Consider the following 22,875-nt stretch of genomic DNA (forward strand, 5'->3'; position numbering starts at 1 on the left):
ATTAAGGATTCGTCACTCCTTAGGTGTCATTTCCCTGGTCTCTGTCTATGCTCCGACTGAGGCGAGTGATCTCACTGTGAAGGATGCATTCTACGCCACACTCGAGTCTGTGGTTGATCAGTGCCCCAGACGAGATACACTTCTAGTCTTGGGGGATTTCAATGCATCGACTGGAACTGATAGGGATGGTTATGAGACATGTGTTGGTCCCCATGGGTCAGGAACTTTGGAAATGTGGATGTAAAATGTCGCCTTTTTGTGTCATTGCCTTTCTGTGTAAATTTGTTACCTCCACCATCGAAGATGAAAGATGTTTTCACCACTTTCGGTCCGTTGGTCTGTTTGTTTGTGTACAGGATATCTCAAAAAGTTGTGGACGGATTCGGACGAAATTTTGTGCACAGGTTGGGTGTGTGACGAGGACAAACTGATTCGATTTTGGTGAAGATCCGAATCCGGATTTGGATTTGAGAATTATTTAATTTTCAAAGTGATTCTTCGCCATTGAGAGATGTGGCCAAAAACGGTATGTAGCAAATCTCAAAAATGTATTGGATCCGATATGTTCTTGTGGATCAGGCATTACGTGGCGGAGGTATGCGCTCTACCGAGTGTCCTTCGAGTAACTTCTACCATTATTTTGCATTTACTTTCTATTCTTTCCGGTTGTTCCTGCTGTACTAATCCTATTTTACACCTGTAGTTTACGTGTTCAAATCGAGCTCGACGTGGAAAATCACCTTCTCACCTTTTTTTTTTTCTCGAGATGAACTCGTTTTTTTTTTTTCATGCTTTAACCTCGAATAAAAAGAAGGAGGCAGGATTTTACCCGACGAAGCGTGTGCATTAATAATGAGAAAGATTAATAAAATATTCAAATTCATATCTGCCAGGTGGATTTGTGTCGTCGCCACAGAAAAACTGAAAGAAAAAATATTAACGACATCCGGCGGAAGTGTTGACGTCATGGCAGCGGCTTCGAGTAGCAACATCAGCAATGGAGGCCCCACCGGCGAAGCTTTTGAAGATGCTTCAGATGTGGAGCTGCTTGCACCATCCCTCGTCAACATTCTGGAGCAAAAGTCGCTCAAGTGGATATTCGTGGGTGGCAAGGGTGGTGTGGGAAAGACAACGTGCAGGTGAGTCTTTTGTCCTTCACCGGGGCGGGTGAGGCCTAGACTGTGGTACATACTGTCTGACTGGATAATATAATATAATAATAATAATGTATATATATATTTTTTTATTACGTACAGTAGTTACGATGCTCACCGATGGGAGGTATCCGTCGGCAACACGAAAGTAAGACGTTTGTTTACCTCCGTTAAGGGCCCCCGATTATTGACACCATGAAAGGACTGATGGGGAAAGTTTTTGGCTCAAGTCTTTCACGAACCGGCTGGCGAGGCTTGACGCTCAGGATTACGAGCACAATGACTGGGGCCTTGCTCTTCGTGGAAGCCACCGTGGGATCCTTGAGGTTCACCAGGGTGGCATTTTACAGCGGGATCGAGATTCGATCTCGGTTCGACAGCTCAGAGACTGCTGAGGAAAGTAAATTCGAGATACTTTAATGGATTGGGTAATGAAGATTGCAGACGCCGTTTAACATAAATGCTGGGATGTGCAAGTACCATGAAGACTGAGGTTACATGTCACACAGGAGAAGGATCTCGAGGTGGTAATATATATAGGGTAAGCAGAGAGTACAGTGCCAGGCAGCTGTAGGTAAAGCTAACAAGCTGTTTGGTTGTATTTGTAGCCTGGGCATAAATTATGACTCAAAAGGGTTAGTGTTAACACTGTCCAGTAATGCATCGACGACTCGTCGAGAATATTGTGTTCAGTTTTGGTCACCACAGCTCAGGAAGGACATGGGTAGCTGCCATCGAGAGGGTTCAACGTATGGGTACTGGATCGATTCCTGGCCTATCTAAATTAAGCTATGAGGAATGGTTGAAGCCTGAAGTAGACAGGACTTTTTACATTAGAAAGGAGGTGATTAAGAGGGGATCTGATGGAGATGTTTAAGATAATTAAGGGTGTGGACAGGACAGGACAGGATAGGTACAGTGGAGGTTTTCAGCAGAGTGGACAGTGTTAGGACCAGGGGCCCCAGCTTGATGGTAAAGAAGACATGTCTGGAGACGGCGATGGTTCACGAGCAATGTACACGGTTCGCCTTTTTTATTTTTTCACCTTCGAGGGGACGCCACGGGCAAACTGGCAGGAATCGGGAAAAACTTAAATGATGAAAGTTGTAGTACTCGAAGAGCACTACTTGCATACCAACTTTCATTCAAAACAATTGAAAACCCGAGGAGCTCGATGCCCAATTTATTGATTTTTTTTTTGACATTTTCTAGGTTTGTGACCTTGTGACCTTGACCTTGGGACGAACATGAAAAATCGAGCTCCGTGGGGCTATGCAGGTGCCATTGAGCTAACCAAATACCGAAACCCCTGCCAGATTTGACAAACCCCCTCGGAGAAGATGTAACTTGAAATCGGCTACCCCCTAAAAACACATGTTTTTTGGGCGTGGCTCCGCCCATAATGGGCGCAGCACGCCCATTCTCAGGAAAACGCAACTAGATCATGATATAAACCTCCCACCCAAATTTTATCAGGATCGGATCAAAACCCACTGAGCTATGCTCGGGACAGAGACAGACAGACAGACACACACCCATAACGAATATAGTGGTCACTTACTGACTCGTGAACCAATGAGAGTTCGAACAGTTTTAAGTCAGGGGTCTTTCAGTCAGAGGGTGGTTAATGCATGGAATAGTCTCCGCAGAAATGTAGTGGCAGTGGAAGAGGTGGGTATGTTTAAGTGGGATTTAGATAGCTACCTGGATACATTGGAGATAGAGGTGTATGGGAATATTGGCAGGATTTCGGAGGACTATCTTGTACATATGTGATGGATACTTGGGTTGGTGCAGTGTAGGAATGATGGACCTAATGGCCTCCTCCTGTGTCGAAGTTCATTGTCGGCAACACGAATGATCTGATGGTCACCAACACGAAGTGGAAGTAGATCAACAACCCAAAAGCTTTCAAAGTACATGAAAACTACCAAGTACTGTACTACATATAGCTCTCGGATTGCTCTTATTTACCCTCATTTATTAGGTACTAGCTGAAGTACCTGCCGTTGCCCAGGGGAGATTCAATGAAATGTGTATTAAAATATTTCCTGCATGCCAAATTGGGGAATGTTGGCCTTGTGGTTTTGGATGAATAACTAATCCTCACAAAACATATTACTCAATTGCTGCCAGGAAAAAAAACCCAGGCAGTGTACAAGCAACATATTCCTGTGTAAAGTAATCTTTTTTAATAACAGGCACACGTGTAAACGCTATTATTGATTAAATTTGTGGTGTTGACGACAAATCACTACAACCTCAACGTACGAAATTCACAATACATATTACTCTATCACTGCAAACCCAGGTAGTATATAAGCGCAAGACCCAATCGACGCCTGAATGCCAATTATCTAGTTTTGTCTGACATCAATTTTTTTTGTTTTTTTTAATTCCAAACATTGCCCTTGACCTTTCTCTGGATTAAAGAGAAGGCTATGCAAAGTTTGGTTGCACTGGTTCCTGCAGATTCTGAATGCATAAACGAACAAATTTTCGTTTTAATATATTACATATTTTGGAAGCCCTTAAAATCCCGAAACTCGATGCCAATTTTGCCGAAACTTCATGCCAATATTTGGGTTGATCTCTTGGTGTTCTCATCTGAACCCATGGCTCGTGATGCAGAGAACCCAAGTTCAAATACTGTATGCCATAATTTGGCTAACTACAGATGTTATTTATTTTTAAATTTATTTAGGGATATAGGCATCACTGGCAAAGCCATAATTCATCACCCATACCTCGTTGCCTTAAAGAGGGTGAATGTGTTGCTTCTTCTTGAACTGCTGTAATCCATAATAGTGTAGTTACTACAGCAATGTTATTTGGTAAGGAGTTCCAGGATTATGATGAAGGAATGGCGGTGCACTTTGAAGTCAGAATAGTGTGTGAATTGGAGGAGAACATGAAGGTCATGGTGTTCCCATAAACCAGATTCCCTTGTCCTTCTAAAAGGTGTTGGTTACGGGTTTGGAGATGCTACCAAGAAACCTTGATAAGCTATTGCGGTGCATCCTGTAAGTAATCTGCACTGCACCGGTGGTGCAGTCACACTAATCCTGGAAATACGTACACCGGTGCTGAAGGGGATTGATGATGTGGCCAGTGGGTATGGTGCCAATCGGGCAGACCGGCTAAATATTGTTGCGGTTCTGCAAAACTGCATGCCTCTAAGGCAATGACACCCAACATACAGTGATCCCCAGGCAGTTGTTTCATTAGTATTTATGTAGTTGGTCCTCCCCTCGTTTCTAGTGGGTTAACGAGATGAATTGTGTTACGTGGGACTTGTAGTTAGGCCTTAGTTATTTTATAACTTGGTTTACGCAGTTCTTCAGCTAAAATGTAAGGTCAGTGGGTGGAAATATAAATATAATTTCAATTTTTAGAAATTATATATTTTTATGATTTTTTTTCGGACGTTCCATGGAAAAGACGAGGGTAGGTCGGGGGGAAATAAATATAAGATCCTGGACCAGGAGGATCTAAGAAAACATTGAAGATGGAAGACCATTCAAATGCAGGATGCCCATGTTCGCTGTATCATCTGATGTGAAAAACAATAAAGAAGGATTAAAACTTGTTCTTACAATATCGTCTGGCATGTTTTTCTTATAGAAACCTGTTGAATCATCAAATAAATGGAAACAATGCTGAGAAAATTACTGTCTAGGTCGGAGATGTTTGCGTGCACACCAGTGCATAGTGCTGGATATGATTAAAAAAAGGTGTCTACTAGGAGTCAACACGCTCAAACGATCAGAGCCGTAACCAGCTCTTACTTTTCAGTGGGCATCTGATCGTACCGTCTCCCCATCCCTATGAGCACATCAAAGGCTGATTTCTGGTCCGTTGAAGGCTGAATATCAGCATCTCGCAGGGAAACTTTGACATACTTGGCACCAAAATCTTTCAATACGAACAGCGGTGTGCAACTTTCGATGGAAACAAAATCGGCACGATCGAGAGTAGCCTGCGAATCATCCCTGCTGCTGCACTGAATTGATGCAATAGTTCGGCCAGAATATTCGTCATCAAGATGTTGCGTGATTAAATCACCAATACAGTCACTCAAATTTATACCGCTGACATGCTTCTTAACAATCACTTTCGCCCCAGAAACCACAGTCAATCTGAACCACGCTGGCCACTGCTAAGATGCCATGACCGAAGACGACTGCGCAGTTTGGTTAAAGGTGACTCGGCATTTTGGTGCGTGCACGAAATTATATGTTGAAAATAAATGTCGACGTTTACATTTCAGGTTTTGAAACTTTTGCACCTTCGGCGGAAAATGTATAAATATAAAAGGCTAAAAATGTGTTTTATTTTTATATTTATATTTCATTTCGGCAAATATACCGTTGGCAGATCCGTAAACCAAGTTATAAAATAACTAAGGCCTTAGGTCTAATAAATATCTCTTTGATCCATACTCTGACCTCTACTCCAACCCTTTCCTTTTAGCCATAATACAGAACAAGCATGCAAGCAAACACCATTCAATGAACAATTGTTTAATAAGCACACTGCGATGCCTCCCATGGCTCGGATCGTCCCCGTTGCACACAAGAGAATCTTCCCCGGGAATTTGCGCACCATTTTCCATTCAAATTTGCGTGCCAATTCCCAACCGGCAACTCATCTTACCCCTCACCTCGCTTACCAAATCTCACCACTTTAACCACAAATGCATCCCACACACGGGAAAAATACTCCCACACCCTCTCGTACCTCTGCATCACTACAATTTACTACTCTATTTCGAGCATCGCTCGGCCTTTGTCATTGGCCACGCAATGCTCGACCACGCTACAGACGCTATGTAGCTCCACCGTATCTCACCGGAAATGCCCCGGGTGAGCATCCGGAATTATTTCAGCCCCATCCAGTTATCAGACCACGGCAAGACCGTAAGCAACTCGGAGGGGTCGCGGGAAGTGCGATCCGGGAGATTGGTTTGGGTCTCGGGTGTGCATTTGGCTCGTGAAGGAGTCCGTGGGTGGCGGAGAAAGTCTGCTACCAGGCTACACTCGGTGCACGTTTGGGGCTGGGGTGCCAGCTCGAGGTGCGTGTTCGCCATGTTAAGTCAGGAACTCCGAGCCTGCCGAACTGGTCGGTATCGGAGCCGGTTTCCGGTCCCGGAGCCTGGCGGGGCATGGCTAGAGTCTCTGTGGCCCAATAGAGGAGTAGGATTTGGGCCACAGCATGTCACTTTCTGATCCTTACCCCATCCTTCACCTGGGGCTTATAAAAGGGGGTAGCGCGGGGCCATTGAGGGAGAGCTTCTTCTTTGAGAACATCATCCGTGTGTGGCTGCCTTCCTTCGAGAGCATACAGTGGACTCCCTGCTGTGCTGTTGACGTGCCACCACCCCAGCAAAGCGAGACTGGCTCACCACTGGCTCACCACCGGCCACAGACGGCAGACCAGTGTGGAGTGCACATTGCCACGAGTCCTGGCGAATAAATAAGGAGATAACACACCATATCACGAGGCGGGAACGCTCAGACAGAGCATCCCACAGAGGTACACACATACAGACCTTTACACGGTTAGGGATCTTCCTTCTCGCACATCTATTCTTCTCTCTCCCCCTCTCCCCCTCTCCCCCTCTCCCCCTCTCCCCGTCTCCCCCTCTCCCCCTCTCCCCTCTCCCCCTCTCCCCCTCTCCCCCCTCTCCCCCTCTCCCCCTCTCCCCCTCTCCCCCTCTACCCCTCTCCCCCTCTCCCCCTCTACCCCTCTACCCCTCTACCCCCTTCCCCCACCTCTCCCCCTCTCCCTCTCTCCCCCTCTCCCCCTTCCCCCACCTCTCCCCCTCTCCCCCTTCCTTCCACCTCTCCCCCTCTCCCCCTTCCTTCCACCTCTCCCCCTCTCCCCCTTCCTTCCACCTCTCCCCCTCTCCCCCTTCCTTCCACCTCTCCCCCTCTCCCCCTTCCTTCCACCTCTCCCCCTCTCCCCCTTCCTTCCACCTCTCCCCTCTCCCCCCTTCCTTCCACCTCTCCCCCTCTCCCCCTTCCTTCCACCTCTCCCCCTCTCCCCCTTCCTTCCACCTCTCCCCCTCTCCCCCTTCCTTCCACCTCTCCCCCTCTCTCCCCTCTCCCCCTCTCCCTCTCCCCCTCCCCCTCTCCTTCCACCTCTCCCCCCTCTCCCCCTCTCCCCCCCCTCTGTGGATGCACAAAGAAGAACGTGTTACTGACTCGCAGTCCCATTTTCCTCTGGCACTACACCGCACCCCTCACATCGCATGTATCGCACCTTCCACTCTCACACTGTAGACACCAGTATCTTTCCACCTACCCCTCCCTTAGTGTCCTGGGCCGCATTGCTCAGTCGACCGCACCAGGTATTTAGAGGGCGCTCATTCTCACCTTTCTCTCTCTTTCGTGTGTGTGTGTGTGTGCGCATGCGTGCGCGCCTGCCCTAGATTAAGTAAGATTGTGGAAGATAGTAGGGATAATCCTGCTCTGTGTCCTCTTTTGTAGGTTGTTGCCTTTGTCGCACCCCACAAATTCCTTGCTATCCCTTGCTGTACATAAAATAAACCCCATTCACTGTGCCACATACTTTTCCTCGCTTTGTTGTAAATATATGCTATGTGTAGAAATGTTCCCAGCTCGTTTTCGAATTTTCTTCCATTGGTCCAGCATGGCCCACACCCAAGTTTAGCCGGGATGTTATTCTCCAATGATCTGTTTCCTAGACGGTACGTGCTTGGCAGTTCCGCTCGGCTGCATTTAAGGTAATCCGGTTTGAGCAAGTGCATACCGAGGGCGTGTTCTCCGGTAATTAGATCACGTGACCTTTAGGTGAACGATGTTTATTAGATGGAGGACCCTAAGTCACATGGTCGAGTTATTGCCGTTCACGGTCGATTAGCGACCCACCGCGTCACGAAGTTATTTGTGTGCGATGGCCTGCAATTCCGGTGAGTCTGGTGGGAATCCGAGGTAGTTCACCCCTCGTGGTCTTCACCCCCGACCCCGGGTCCGCAACAATATATTGGATGTCATCAAGACTTTTGAGAGTTCTTTTAGCTGTTCTTATCAAAGTAGGTGCAGAGTATTCCTTCAAAATCCTGACTTGTGCCTTGTAGATAATGGAAAGGTGCTGAGGAGTTTGGATGTGAGCCACTTGATGCAGAATACCCAACCTCTGACCTACTCTGGTCGTCACTGGATTAATTTGGATGCAAATGATGTTATGATGATCAGACATATCATTCACAAATGATATGTCCAAGTAATTAATGTAAAAGTACATTGATTCCAAATTAAGTCTTTGTCCTGCATGTGATTTTGGTACAATCTCCTAACGACCTTCATAAAAAAATGGAAAAGATTGTGGAACCTGTCACTTTCCGGAAGGTTTGAAGTGCAAGTGATGGAGATTCCACAATATGCTGAGTTTTTGTTTCTTCGCTTGCATTTTGGGACCTAAAATTTCTCTGAGGGCATTGAGTAAACACTGAAGTGTGGACTGAGACCACATGTCGGCAAAAGCCTGCATGGGCATGCAGCTTATCCCCTCCCTCAAGGCCATCATTGAGCAGACTCTTTTTGTATTGGCAAGTTAATGGAAGTGTGAACCAATTCTCTTCGAGCTGACGAGCTACGCTTCCAGAAGGTTGGAATGCAAATCCTTCATGATGTTGGATTTGAAACCACAACCTGTGGAAGGCCACTCCATTGTCCTCAACACTAGTTTTTATCATTGGAGCCATCATACATTGGTAGAAATCGAAAATTGTAGCCTGATAAATGCCATCGGGTGATGTCATTCACAGCTTTTCCAACAGTCATGTATTTGGTCAGGTGATCTTCCTGCTTAAAGGTAAGTCCCCACTCTTCACCCCAGCCCTCCTGACCCATCCTCCCCCCTTCCTCCCTCCCAAGGTACAAAGCTACATGCATTTGTTGTTATTTTGCAGTTGCAGCTTGGCAGTTCAACTATGCAAAATGAGGGAAACTGTGCTGCTCATATCAACTGACCCGGCACACAACATCTCAGATGCTTTTGACCAGAAGTTTGCAAAGGTTCCTACACAAGTCCTTGGATACCAAAATCTCTATGCAATGGTGAGTTCAGCATGGTGACCAGGGATGTTTATCATTTTATCATGGGTTCAATAATTTTTCATTTAATCATTGGTGAATATTGGTTTGAGGCAGGGAAGCTCTCTCACCCTACTCATGTTTATCATGGTGTATAAGCTGGTAAGCAGGGGGGTAAACATGAAAGATATTTTGGGGAGGGTGTTTTATGCGGACGATCTGGCTGTTGTGCCGGAGAGAAGGTGGGATGTGCAGGAATTGCTGGGGGAGTGGAATGAGGAATTTGGGAAGTGTAGACCAAAGATGAGTCTGGAGAAAACTAAGATGATGTGGGTCAGGCAGCAGAGCAAATAAATGAATATCAGGTTAGAGGGGAAGTAGATCAGACAGGGAAATTGGTTTGAGTATCTAGGAGGAACAGTGATTGGGGATGGTAAGTCTGAGGCAGAGGTGTGGAGGAGGATTCAGACGGGTGTGACTGCATTGAGGAGGGTGGAGGGATTAATGGCAAACAAAAAAAAGTCAAGGAAATAAAAAGGGAAAGTTCAGCTATCTTGTGTAATGCTGGCCTACCTTTATGGTCTCGAGATGGAGGCACTGACAGAGACACAACAACAGAGGTTGCAGATCTGTGAGAACAACTTGGCCAGGAGGATTGTGGGAATGAAAAGGATGGAGAGGAGGTTGGATGTCCTGAGAGAGTTGATTGGTGTGTAACTAAACTTGATTGGGAGATTGGGAAATGCTGATTTGAAGTGGGCTGGTCACTTGGTGTGGATGTAGAGAGAGTGAGTGAGTGAGTGAGTGAGTAGGTTAGGTTGAGAAAGGAAGGTTGGACGAAAAGAGGTAGACCACGGTTGATAATGGAAGATTGTGTGAGGAGGTTCTTCTTCGTTCGTACTTGGCACAAGGTTGTGGGGTAGCATCATTGGCTGAGAGTGTGGCTGTGCTGCTGATGCAACAATGCACTCTGCTGGTTAGAGCAGGAATTTATAATTTGGCCATGGTGCCGGCAATAGTTTGTGTACTCCTCACGTAGGACACCATGGGATCTTTAACGTCCATCGAATACTGGTAGATGGGACACCTAGTTTAACGTCCATCTGAGGGATGGCACACACATTGATGAAACACCCTGCCTGTGAAACACCGGGATGACAGTTTCTAGCTTGGTTGGGATTCAAATCTAGGCTAGACCACTTATAAGCGAGTGTGTGTACTTATTTGCCATCCTGTCAGTCCTGTGAGGAGGTATATCAATAAGTTGGGGATGATTGTAGAGTCGAGAGGGTTGGCTCTGGACAGAGGGAAGTGGAGGAGTATCGTGGTCAAGGCAGAACAGAAGCTTGGTACCATTGGACCTCACCGCTCATGAAGACAAGAGAAGTAGGAGGAAGATTACAATAGTTGAGAGAGGGTTGTGAATAAGCTGTTTCTTGTGAATGAGTTTTTCTTGCCCAACACGACTACGATAATTCCCTTTGGCAGGAGATTGATCCAAACCTGGGCATGACAGAACTACCGGAAGAATTCTTCGAAGAAGACAGCGTGCTGAGCTTGGGCAAGAAGATGGTGCAGGAAGCGTTGAGTGCCTTTCCCGGCATTGATGAGGCCATGAGCTATGCTGAAGTCATGAGGTAGGAAGGCCACGCAGAGTCAGAGGCTCCTGGTACACAAACCTCTCTGTCTTCCTATCTTCACTATCTACTCCAGGATGTGCACCCTTTTCCAGTTTCACCCTCCTAGTTAAGCTTCCAAAATCAAGGCTGACTCCACACCTCAACTCTTTTATCTCTCCCTTCTTCCCACGATGGAACAGCCCTCTGGAGGCTGTTCTGTCTCATTCTTCTGTCCAGGGCTTTATGCAAGCAATGAACCCTCATCTCATGTCATGCCCAATCTGACCCACGATCTTTTTTACCCCCACTGACCTTTCCAAACCCAGTCATTTTACTTGCTCGTTTCACTTTCCTCCCTCACTCCTGTCTGTTCATTCCCTACATGTTTATCCCACCATCAGATCAGATTTCGTCTGAATCCGTCCATAACTTTTTTAAATATCTTACTCGCAGACAGACAAACAGGCAGGGGTGAAAACATAACCTCCGTCCACCTTTGGTGGCAGAGGTAGCAGTGGAATGAATGCCCTTGCAATGACTTCCCTTGTACAGAAATCATTCTCCAAAATATGAATTGCTTGTTCTACGTAAACTTGCTTCCTTACTCAGGAGGGAAGTTTTTGCTGACACGAGTGCAGTTGCATGTGTGTGTCTGTCTGAGCAGCGTGTTCTCTTGAGAAATTCTAAATGTGCACAAATATCTCACAGAATCTTTTGAAGACAGAGGCTCAGCTTGCCGTTTACACTTTTGTGCTTGCAGGCTGGTGAAGGGGATGAACTTTTCTGTGGTGGTGTTTGACACTGCACCGACGGGCCACACACTACGTCTCTTGAACTTCCCCACAGTGGTGGAGAGAGGTCTCGGCCGGCTCATGCGTATCAAGAGTCAGATCAGCCCCTTCATCTCACAGGCATGAATGCGTTCCGTCACGATGTGTTGCGATGCTCCTTCAAGTCTTCTGTAAGGTTACTGTGGCATCCCGACAAAATGTGGAATGTTGGCAGGGTGGGGGGGAGGGGCATTTAAGGGTCAATCATCAAGATTCCTGTCGTTTCCATTTTAAATGTGCTCATTCCATCTCCCATTGTATGATTCCAGCTATTTCTCACAGCTTTATTAATGGTGAAACTGCCATCCTTCACATCAAAATAGCTGCCATTTAAATTTTATTTATTTATTTATTTATTTATTTATTTGCCATTGGTGAATTTGTTTTCAACCAACCTTTTGAGTTAGCTCTTCTATTGTGCTACCCACAGCTGTCTTTAATTCTTGAAGATATACTGAGAGGCAGTGAAAACAGATACCAAATTAATATTGACATGTATTTCATAGCATGTGAAAAACGATCAAGGTATTCAATCACATGAGATTTGTCAGGGACAGTCCTACATAATCTGCACAGATGTGCACGTGACATCACAAAAATGTCAAATGATGCAGTGGTCTGTACTATCAATATCGAGTGTGACCACCTTGGCTAGCGATGCACGCTTGAAGTCTATGGAGCATGGATAAACACAGGTGGTGGATCAGAGCTTGTGGTATTGCTGTCCAATGGAACTGTAAGGCTGCAGTAAGCTCTGCAACATTACGTGGACGATTCATTTGACGATTGTTCCCCAAACCATAACACTGCCACCTCCAAAGCAGTCTTTCTCAACAAAGCAGCCATGAGCAAAACGGTGTCCTTGTCGAATACACGTGAATACGTCCATCTGGAAAACTGACGTTGAACTTTGATTCATTGGAAAATATGACGTTTGCCCACCGTCTCCCACCCAAGTTACTACCAGCTGCTGCCCGTCGTTGTACAAGTCGGTGTTAATGTGTAAAGATTTGTCATTGATGAGCCTTCCCCTTGTTCCACTGGTGGCTTTGGCCGTTTCTCATGCTATCCTGAAGTGGTTGCGGAGGTGACTGATGACTATGTATTGGTCTTGTCTTGTTGACATCACATGCTGTGCACCAGGACGAGGATGGTCACTGACCCATCCTGTAGCTCTGTCTCGCTTCTGTAGCCAAGAAACTAACAGCCAAAACACAAGCAACAGACCGGACTCGAACACAATCAAACGCCCATAACAGACGTCCATCATGCATGTTTTATTACTCACTATTTGCTCGGTGTTTGCATTTAAGAACAGGCTAAACTCCATTTAAATCGTGCATGCATTTTCATTGCCTCTCAGTTTATATTGAAGTGTTATTTTTCTCCCTCAATGCATTTGTACATGAAACTCTGAGCCATTTTTGTGTTTGAATCCCTGCATGTTCAGATGTGCTCCATGCTGGGTATGGGTGACATGAATGCTGAGCAGCTGGCCTCGAAGCTCGAGGAGACATTACCGATAATACGTTCTGTAAGCGACCAGTTCAAGGACCCGGTAAGCTCTACACCATTCGTGAAACATCATTGATTGGAGGTGTCTGTTTGCTGTACCGTTTAGTTTAACTTGCTTCAACATTGCTTTGCCAATGATATTTGTGGTGTGGTGTATACGTACGAAGAAGGAGAATGAATAGGTTCAAATAATTTGAATGTAGATTAATTGATTGATTGCTACTCCAAGATATTGTTACGAATTTGGAATTCGATTGCACACAACATACAGGTTCCCTTAGTCAGCTATGTCGATAAGTACATGTTCCCGCGATAGCTCATCTTCCATTGTTTAAATGTTCAGAGATCGATTAGATGCGCTGCGGATCGATTTAATAGTTAGGGAACGAAACAATGGAGACGTCCCTCCCCCTCTTCTGCAAAGAGGAAGAAGAACCCTGCCATCCTGTAACATCAACAACTCCCTCCCACCCGTGGTTGAGCGGGGGGGGGGGTGGATCACGAGGACTTGAGTCACGCCGGGTGCGGGGGAGGGGGTGCCAAGGATAAAGAGGACATCTTTTCTTTGTTTGAAAGGAGTCCCGTGGTAGGGCTGAGTTCGTGGGAGTCCCGTGGCAGAGTTCGTGAAGAGTCCCATTCCGAGTCCCCATGTGCTGAGTCCCATGGGAGGAGTAAGCTTTTTTGCTGCGGAGAGAGAGCATTCGTTCAGCAGGCCATCGGGTCCTGCTTGGCTTGCTTGGCTTGAGGCCTTCGGAAGCTTTTTGCTTCGGCTGGCTCAGTGAGCTTCGGCTGCTGCTTTGTTTTGGAAGGAACTTGAGCCAGTTGTTCGGCTCGAGCTGCGAGTGGAGGCTTCTTCCTCTTCTTCCTCTCCTTCCTCTTCTTCTTGGTTCGTGGAGCTTTTTGTTTCCCGGCTTGGTGCAACGCATCGGCCTCTTCTTGGAGTTGGATCCTCGTGGAAGCGACGATCGACAGGAAGGATCGGCGCCTCGTCTCACCGGCACGTGTTGAGAAGCGCGGGAGGATTCGCGGGAGCTTGGGAAGGATCGCGGCGATTGGATTCAGCTCGCTCTCGCTGGAGCCCGGGTCCGGACAAGTTGAAGACCACACGAAGTGGAAAGGTTCGAGTCAAGCTCTGAGTTTCAGCATACCTGTCCTCCGAGCTGGAGCTCGTGATTAAAGGCCTCAGCCACCGTTTCTTGTGTGTGTGTGTGTATGTGTGTCCGTGGGCCCGTCTAATAAGTCGGAACTGCTGTTTCGTGTAAAGGACTGTACATAGTAAGTAGACGGTTGTCGTTCTTTTGTCGTGCTTTTGTTGCTTGTATAATTGCATACGTTTTTTGCCTTGTTCAATTGCATATGTGTTTCATTATAATAAATGTCCTTGTGTAAATGTAAACCTGCTCGTTGCGTCCATTCCCTCATTGACTGAACATTTCGTGTGTTGGGAGTTAGGAAGCTGTTGGCTTGCCGTAATAGGGGGACATTTGGACCGACGGTTCTCGGCGATTACGCCGCTCGGAATCGCGCACGGACAAGCTCGCCTCGGTGGTTTGTTCCGTACGAGTTCCGTCGAGGGTGGAACACCCTGGTAGTTGGATCACGTGGGTATTTAGGTAAATTGAAGATTGGCAATCGACCCTACCCCACGTGATCTGCCGATTGGCGTATTTCGGTTCTTTTAGAAGGACCCGTCGTTCGGAGTAATCCGGGCGGCGATCTATATTCCGGGCGATCGGTCGGGCCAACTCGACTTGCGGCTCCGTTCAGAGCGGTCGGTTGGCGGCCGACCCCCCCCCCCCCTGGCCCGTAACAATTGGTTGTCAGGAGTGCGATTCAGCCCCCTCAGTCTCCGTAGGAAAATTCACAGTCGGATCAGGGGTATATGGAGCAAACCCCCCCCCCCATGTCCCCAAATTACGAGCGTTATAAGTTTTATTCCCAGCACGTAAAATGTTCAGCCAAAGCGAGCAGGGGCAGGAGGGATTAGGAATGGATTTGGAAATGTTAGAATCTATGGCTCAGGACGAAATGACCATGCAGGACACTCCCATTATACAGGTTGACTATTCCCCGCAAATAAATGCTGAGTCCGCAATGGGCGCAGCGGTGGGGGCCGCGGTGTATGACACCCCCCCCTCCCCTCCTCCGTCAAAATCCCTCCTCGGTCCCTGGCGGATCCACGCCCGATAATGGCGAAGCGACTGCCATCGGGCCACCTGACATGGGCCAGCTATTAGAAATATTGCTGGCATAAATGGATGCGAACATGCAAGCATTCAGGAGCGATATGCGGGGTGAAATTCAGAGCATGGGGCGAGGCCTGCAGGCGGGCATAATCGCAATTGTGTGCAACAAAGTGCATTCGGTGGAGTGCAAAATGGCGGCGCCACGTGTTGGAGCGAACTAGCTGGGAGGGAGTGCAACGACTGTCCGGCCCACGATGGAAGCGGGGAGGACAAAGTAATTCGGGAGACTCGAGCAGGTGACAGAGAAAGTGACGATGACACAGAGGGAAAAATTAAAAGGGGTGACGGAGACGTGTACGGCAAGACACGTAGAGACGAGGGAAATAATAAATGAGGTGACAGAAATAACAGAGACGCGGGAGATAGAAAAAGTAGAGGAGAGACTACACGATAAAGACTGGGTGAAAGACGAACACACACACAGCGTTGGTGGAGGACGATGAGGGGGAGCTCGGGGAATGTGTCGTGACCCGGTGCAAGCAGCCGGATAGCCTCCTTATGGAATGAGGGGAGGGAATATTCCCCCTTGAAGCTGATCTCGACCAGGTGGGCCCGGTCGTGCCGAGCGAGTTAGGAGGGGTGAGTGCTGTGAATGGGTGCACGCGAGGCTTGGGGGGTGTGAAGGCTCTGGGAACCCTTGTGGTGGAGCGAATCCCCAGTGTGGTTGTTCCGGTGTGTGTGGTTCCAGTATGTGTATTCACGAGTGTGGCGGAATGTGTGCTGAGAAGTGCGCATGGCGTGGGTGAGGGGCGTTGTGTGAGTAATATGGTGTGCCGAAATGTGGGCCTTCCAGCATGCCGTGTGTAAAGGAAATGCCGAGTGTGCGAGGGAAACAGCGTGTGTGAGAGAAACACCGAGGGTGGAAGGAATGGCGTGTGTGAGAGCGCTGTATGTGAGGGAGATGACAGTCGGTATGCGGGAGAATGCAACCGCATCCCCATCCCCATCCCCGTGTCCGAGTGCCATGGTGGAGTGTGTGAGCGTCGTGGCATGCAGGAGTGTGTGCGTTGAACGGCGACGACGATGGGACCAGATGAAGGACAAGGGCCCAGTAGCGGCCGTAGCTGAATTGAGAACCGTGCCGGGTTTGCACAGCAGCGAGCGCGGGGTCCGTGCTGTGCTATGCACAAGGCCGCCACGTGCGCGGCTGCGCAGGTGAAACCTGGTCCGGAAACGCCAGCGGTGGATATTAGCCAATCCCGCGGACGGACAGAAGCTTGGCTGGATTCGGAATTTGGACCGGATGGGTTCTCCACGCGAGTGTGTTTGTAAAGTTCCGCCGAGCAAAGCACATGTGTTCGCGTGGGGAACCCCTCGAAACGCGGGGCTTGCTTTGAGATGCGCAGAGTGACGTCATGGCTGCATGTGTGTTTGGACTCCGGCAGAAGGGAATTCCTGCCGGATGGTACCGTCCAAGAGGGACGAGGTGCGCGGGGCGTAAGCAGCTGCCATGACGTCACGGAAAAAAGAGCGTGGCTGTGACCTGCCGCTCTGGTGGTGCGCATTATGAAAAAAACAGAGTTGAGAAAAGCAAGCCTCGCTTCGGGTGAACAGGATTCCCAGGAAAGGGGTGGAAGAACCCCTTGTTTGGGGGCACAGGAACTACTAGTTAGGAGGATGGGTTAGAGTTCGTGAGACCGGCTTCATGGGGACATGGGTTGTACCTCATGGAGCCCGTGGAATGGATTAGTTAAAGGGATTTTAGTTTAGATTTAGGAAATGGAATTTTTGGATTTTTGGAGACACGGACAGACTGGAAATGTGTAGTGGAGATGTAGCTTAGCTACGTAGAGTAAATGAACGTGCATGAGTTTTAAGGGATGACGAGGGAGCACGAGTTAGTTAGAAGGATAGCAGTGTGGAGTTTTGGTGTGAGTTGCGAAATGGAAAGTGTGTGAGGAATGAGTGTAGGACAGTGGGCCCAAGTGTGCGAGTGGAGCGAATGTGGTATGACTGGTTGGGGGGAGGAGTGATTCCCACCCAAGTGACAAGTCAGTTTAATGTTAGCTAGTGGGTTATTCAAATTTACTAACAGGAGGTCGTTTTGTTGTTGGTGTCGAGAGAAGGCACGAAACCCGTTTGGAGGGGTGCAAGAGTTCATGGACCGGCTGGGAGTGTGGCTGTGGAAAGTTGAGTTTTGTTTCGTGGGCACCCCATGCACCGGACTAATCGGCTAGAGTAGGCCAAGGGCCCAAGAGGGGCCGGGATAGATTAGTGGGCACGGCCGACCCGTCGAAAACGGGACCCGTTGTGCCAGAATGCCACGGGGGCTGTGTAGTGGGCACGGGCGACCCTCAGAAAGGGACCTGGGGCATCAACACGCCATGTGGGCATCGGATGGGGGCAATGCCAGAGAGGGCAAACCCCCCCCACATTTATAGGGAGCAGCTCGGCTCAGAGACAGCCTGCGGGCCTGGGGGTGCCATGGTTAGAGTTTGGCAGAGGGGGAGTTCCTACCAGTTGAGCCACGCTGACCAGCCAGGAAATTGTGCGAGGGCACATATGAAAATTTGAGTGCAAGGCCCAAACTTATAATGGACACCAACACGGGCGACGGAAATCATGGTTTTTGAACCGATAGTTTTAAAGTGTGAGGTGTTTTTGGAAAGCCCCGGGGTAGTTTCAGGTTCATGAATGTTAGGGTAGATACGAGGTGTACCCCTTCGCACCATCCATCCCTTCGCTCATTGTAGGCCGCTGGACTCACCTTGGTAGATCGCTGAACTCTGAGGAGGCCATTCTGAGGCTTTGTTGGGCCTCGAGACAGGATGCTAGTCTCTCCCTATTCCCCTCCAGAGAGGGAACGTAGGGGTTGGGAGTAGGCTAGGTTGACATGATAGGCTAGCCCGACAAAGACAATAAAGGGGGTTAGAGAGACAATTATAAAAGGGAAATAAAAATAAAGAGGGGCAAAATTTTGTTTTATGTGGCAAATTAAGGGAGTGGGTATGGACAGAGACAGGCAAAGGCGATAGAGTGGGGGGAGACAGTAGGCTCGGTCCGAGCCCGCCTTCAGAGCGGCCGGCACCACCGCACTCCCTCCAGACCTGATGGAACCACACCAGAGGCCGGCCAGCTTCACCTGCCGGCCTGTTGTGCTGCAGCTGCCTGTTCTGCATGGGCTTACCTTGCCATGCCTAGTTGCCTACCTCTGCCATGACCCCATGCCTGCAAGCCCGTGATTGCGTTTGCCCCTGTGTCCATCCATCACCATACGCGCCAGGACCATCCAGTTTTGTGAGGACTGCCCTGCAGGCAGCCTGTGCATCCAGTCCATTTTTTTGTGTTTTGTGACCATCTCCATCCATTCCCCTGCACCAAAGACTTTGCTATGACTTTTGCCTTTCCCCTTTCACAGATCACAAGTCTTGGGCCATGGTTAAGTAATGGATAAGTTGAGTGAAAATTGTAAATACGTGAACCCCCGCCTGCATGTTTGTTTTAGCGCCGGCAATTTTAGTTAAGTTGTCCGAATGAGTCTGAGAGTTTGTTAGTTAGTTACGCAGTGCATTAGGTTATTTATTTTTGGGACACGTTAAAAGAAATGTCACACTCAGGTATCTGAAGGTAGAACGTACTTGGGGAAAACTTACACTTGCTGGTCACATGAAAATTTGACGACTCGGGACGAGTCTGTAAAAAGGGGAGGGGGTAGTGTTACGAATTTGGAATTCAAATGCACACAACATACAGGTTCCCTAAGTCAGCTATGTCGATAAGTGCATGTTCCCCAGATAGCACACCTTCCATTGTTTAAATGTTCAGAGATCGATTCGATGCGCTGCGGATCGATTTCATAGTTTGGGAACGAAACAATGGAGACGTCCCTCCCCCTCTTCTGCAAAGAGGAATAAGAACCCTGCCATCCTGTAACATCAACAACTCCCTCCCACCCGTGGTTGAGCGGGGGGGTGGATCACGAGGGCTTGAGTCGCGCCTGGTGCGGGGGAGGGGGTGCAAAGGATAAAGAGGACATCTTTTCTTTGTTCGAAAAGAGTCCCGTGGGAGTCCCGTGGTAGGGCTGAGTTCGTGGGAGTCCCGTGGCAGAGTTCGTGAAGAGTCCCGTGTGCAGAGTTCGTGTGCTGAGTCCCGTGGGAGGAGTAAGATTTTTTGCTTCGGAGAGAGAGCAGTCGTTCAGCAGGCCATCAGGTCCTGCTTGGCTTGCTTGGCTTGAGGCCTTCGGAAGCTTCTTGCTTCGGCTGGCTCAGTGAGCTTCGGCTGCTGCTTTGTTTTGGAAGGAACTTGAACCAGTTGTTCGGCTCGAGCTGCGAGTGGAGGCTTCTTCCTCCTCTTCCTCTTCTTCTTGGTTCGTGGAGCTTTTTGTTCTCCATTTTGTTTCCCAGCTTTGTGCGACGCATCGGCCTCTTCTTGGAGTTGGATCCTCGGGGAAGCGACGATCGACAGGAAGGATCGGCGCCTCGTCTCACCGGCACGTGTTGAGAAACGCGGGAGGATTCGCGGGAGCTCGGGAAGGATCGCGGCGATTGGATTCAGCTTGCTCTTGCTGGAGCCTGGGTCCGGACAAGTTGAAGACCACACGAGGTGGAAAGGTTCGAGTCAAGCTCTGAGTTTCAGCTCACTTGTCCTCCGAGCTGTAGCTCGTGATTAAAGGCCTCAGCCACCGTTTCTTGTGTGTGTGCATACGTGTGTCCGTGGGCCCGTCTAAGAAGTAGGAACTGCTGTTAAGTGTAACGAACTGTATATAATAAGTTGACGGTTGTAGTTCTTTTGTCGTGCTTTTGTTGCTTGTATAATTGCATACGTGTTTTGCCTTATTTAATTGCATACGTGTTTCATTATATTAAATGTCCTTGTGTGAATGTAAACCTGATCGTTGTGTCCATTCCCTCATTGACTGAACATTTCGTGTGTTGGGAGTTAGGAAGCCGTTGGTTTGCCGTAATAGGGGGACATTTGGACCGACGGTTCTCGGCGATTACGCCGCTCGGAATCGCGCACGGACAAGCTCGCCTCGGCGGTTTGTTCCGTACGAGTTCCGTCGAGGGTGGAATACCCCGGTAGTTGGATCACGTGGGTATTTAGGTCAATTGAAGATTGGCAATCGACCCTACCCCACGTGATCTGCCGATTGGCGTATTTCGGTTCTTGTAGAAGGACCCGTCGCTCGGAGTTATCCGGGCGGCGATCTATATTCCGGGCGATCGGTCGGGCCGACTCGACTTGCGGCTCCGTTCAGAGCGGTCGGTTGGTGGCCGACCTCCCGGCCCCTAACAATATAATATGCAGGATTTGGAGAAAGCCTGTGCATCATGATTTTAGATTAATTATTATAATAGAAAGGTAAAGGGAGGTAATTACTTGAGTTTAAAAAATCATCTCTTATAAAACGTAGAACAATGTGCAATGCAAGTGCTGGACCTTCAGTATTCCATTTTTTTTTAATGTCGGTCATGCCTCCTGTTCAGCATTTGCTTTGGGAATGAAATGCATGCAAATTAGAATACGCTAATTATTCCCCCAATTTTTATGTTTTTTATTTTTAAATTTCATCTCAAGTTTGAAATGCACGCATGACATTTCTGTGTAGGAGCAAACCACTTTCATTTGTGTTTGCATCGCCGAGTTCCTGTCGTTGTACGAGACTGAACGGTTGGTCCAGGAGCTCACGAAGTGCGGCATCGATACACACAACATCGTGGTCAACCAGTTGGTGTTCCCGGAGGTGGGTTCCATGGACTGTCCCACGTGCAGCCTTTGTCGGGCTCGACATCGTATCCAGAGCAAGTATCTCGACCAGGTGGGTCATCTTTTGTGAGTTTCAGGTCTTGTCATGACGGACGGCTTGCAAATCGCAGGCCTTTTGAGAGTTTAATTTCAGCAGTTTTCTACTTGTTTATTTTTTTTCTGTGATGTCGTAAGAAGAGAAGGTTGTGCGTGAAGCCATTAAATGCATTTGCTTTGGTGTTTACAACTGAGCTGTTTTGGAATATCATTCTGCCATTGGATGTGTACTGTACATGCGCTCCTCATTCAGATGGAGGATCTGTACGAGGATTTTCACATCGTCAAACTGCCTCTCCTGCCCCACGAAGTCCGGGGTACCGACAAGGTTGAAGCCTTTTCTCATTTCTTGCTGAACCCCTACATGCCTGCCTCGTCAGGCAGGAATGAGTAATTATGAAGATTGTTTGGAACTCTCCCGACACCTTTCCTTGACTTTCACATGTTCACGTTTGCCACATGGTGAGCAAATGAACAAATCTGGAAGAACTTGCAATATTTTGTTGCTGTTTGAATTTACATGTAATTGTGAAGGTCCTTTTGAAAGGAGAAATATGATTGGTAACAGTTACAGTCCACCTTTATGGATGTTACCCAATTGTGATTCTAACACTGGTCACGGTTTCCCTCCAGAATCGGGTGCTGTAATGCCAGATAACATTTTCCTTCCTTTGTCTGGTTTTTGTTGCGTTTCTGTGGGGTTGTCTCTTCATGTTTCTTCTTCAAATACACTGCTCTAAAACTTGAGGGATGAACATAGTTGTTGTTGTTTATTATTATTATTATTATTATTATTATTATTGGAGTACTAAAGAGTACCCTAATATTTTTTGTCTGGATAATTTTTTTTTCTGCCTCCCTCCCCCTCCCCCCTTCACTTTTTCACCTTTATTTGCATTTACATTTGTTTCCTCTGCAACCGCTTGAGCGATTAACACAAAACTTTGAACATAGAAGAGCCTACCCATGGATAAAAGTTTTTTTATGATAACTGTGACATCATAGGTGATGTATGACAGTCATATTGGATTAATGGAAAAACTTTGAACATTATCTTCTTTGAAACCACTGAACTGTTTAAAAAAAAAAAAAATTGTAACTTCGCATAGGTTAGGACACCGATGACATCCACATTATCAAATGTTGCATGGGGAGCAACATTTGATAATGCGGATGTCATCGGTGTCCTAATTATGACGTCATGATTGAATTTGTCGTATCCCTTATCCGATCGATACGAATTTTTTTGAGGGTGCTCGACGAAGAAATTTACAAAGATAATTAAATTGACTGTCATCAGTGACTAGTTTGGCAGCCGTTTTTTGGGAACAAAATTAAATCTCAAACGGCTGAACGGATTGATGCGAAACATTACGTACTGTTTATAATCGACAACCGATGGGGGGAAAAGTTTAATAATTATGATGTCATTGGTCACATGGCCTGGCAGCCACATTGGAATGAAGGAAAATCTTTTTAAAATTCTCCGAAACCGCTAAACGGATTGAGGCGAAACTTTACAGACATGATCGACTACCCTTGTGACATGTAATGTGATAAGGATGACATCATCGGTGAAGTGTGGCAACCATATTGGATACAAAAACTAACCTCTAAAAACTAATCCAATCAATGCAAAACGTGTGCGTGCTTGATCAATTAACCAGTTTGGTTTTAAATTTGACCTCGTAGGTCAGATAGCCATATTA

The 22,875-nt window shown here is 47.7% G+C and overlaps 2 protein-coding genes across 2 annotated transcripts in view; one reads left to right on the top strand and one right to left on the bottom strand.

The window, feature by feature from the left end:
* Positions 1–22,875, bottom strand: part of LOC147011766 (uncharacterized) — a 369,804-nt gene that overhangs the window by 344,175 nt on the left and 2,754 nt on the right. The window lies entirely within an intron of this gene.
* Positions 938–21,913, top strand: GET3 (guided entry of tail-anchored proteins factor 3, ATPase). The gene is made up of 7 exons (XM_085858559.1): positions 938–1,139; positions 9,091–9,238; positions 10,703–10,851; positions 11,594–11,744; positions 13,114–13,221; positions 20,973–21,182; positions 21,420–21,913. Exons 1-7 carry the CDS (start codon positions 967–969, stop codon positions 21,558–21,560), a joined length of 1,080 nt encoding a protein of 359 aa, XP_085714685.1. The 5' UTR covers positions 938–966; the 3' UTR covers positions 21,561–21,913.

Source organism: Eptatretus burgeri, chromosome 15 (genome assembly GCF_056783735.1).
Source record: "Eptatretus burgeri isolate ZD-2024b chromosome 15, Ebu_testis_v1, whole genome shotgun sequence".
In the NCBI taxonomy this organism is placed as follows: domain Eukaryota; kingdom Metazoa; phylum Chordata; class Myxini; order Myxiniformes; family Myxinidae; genus Eptatretus; species Eptatretus burgeri.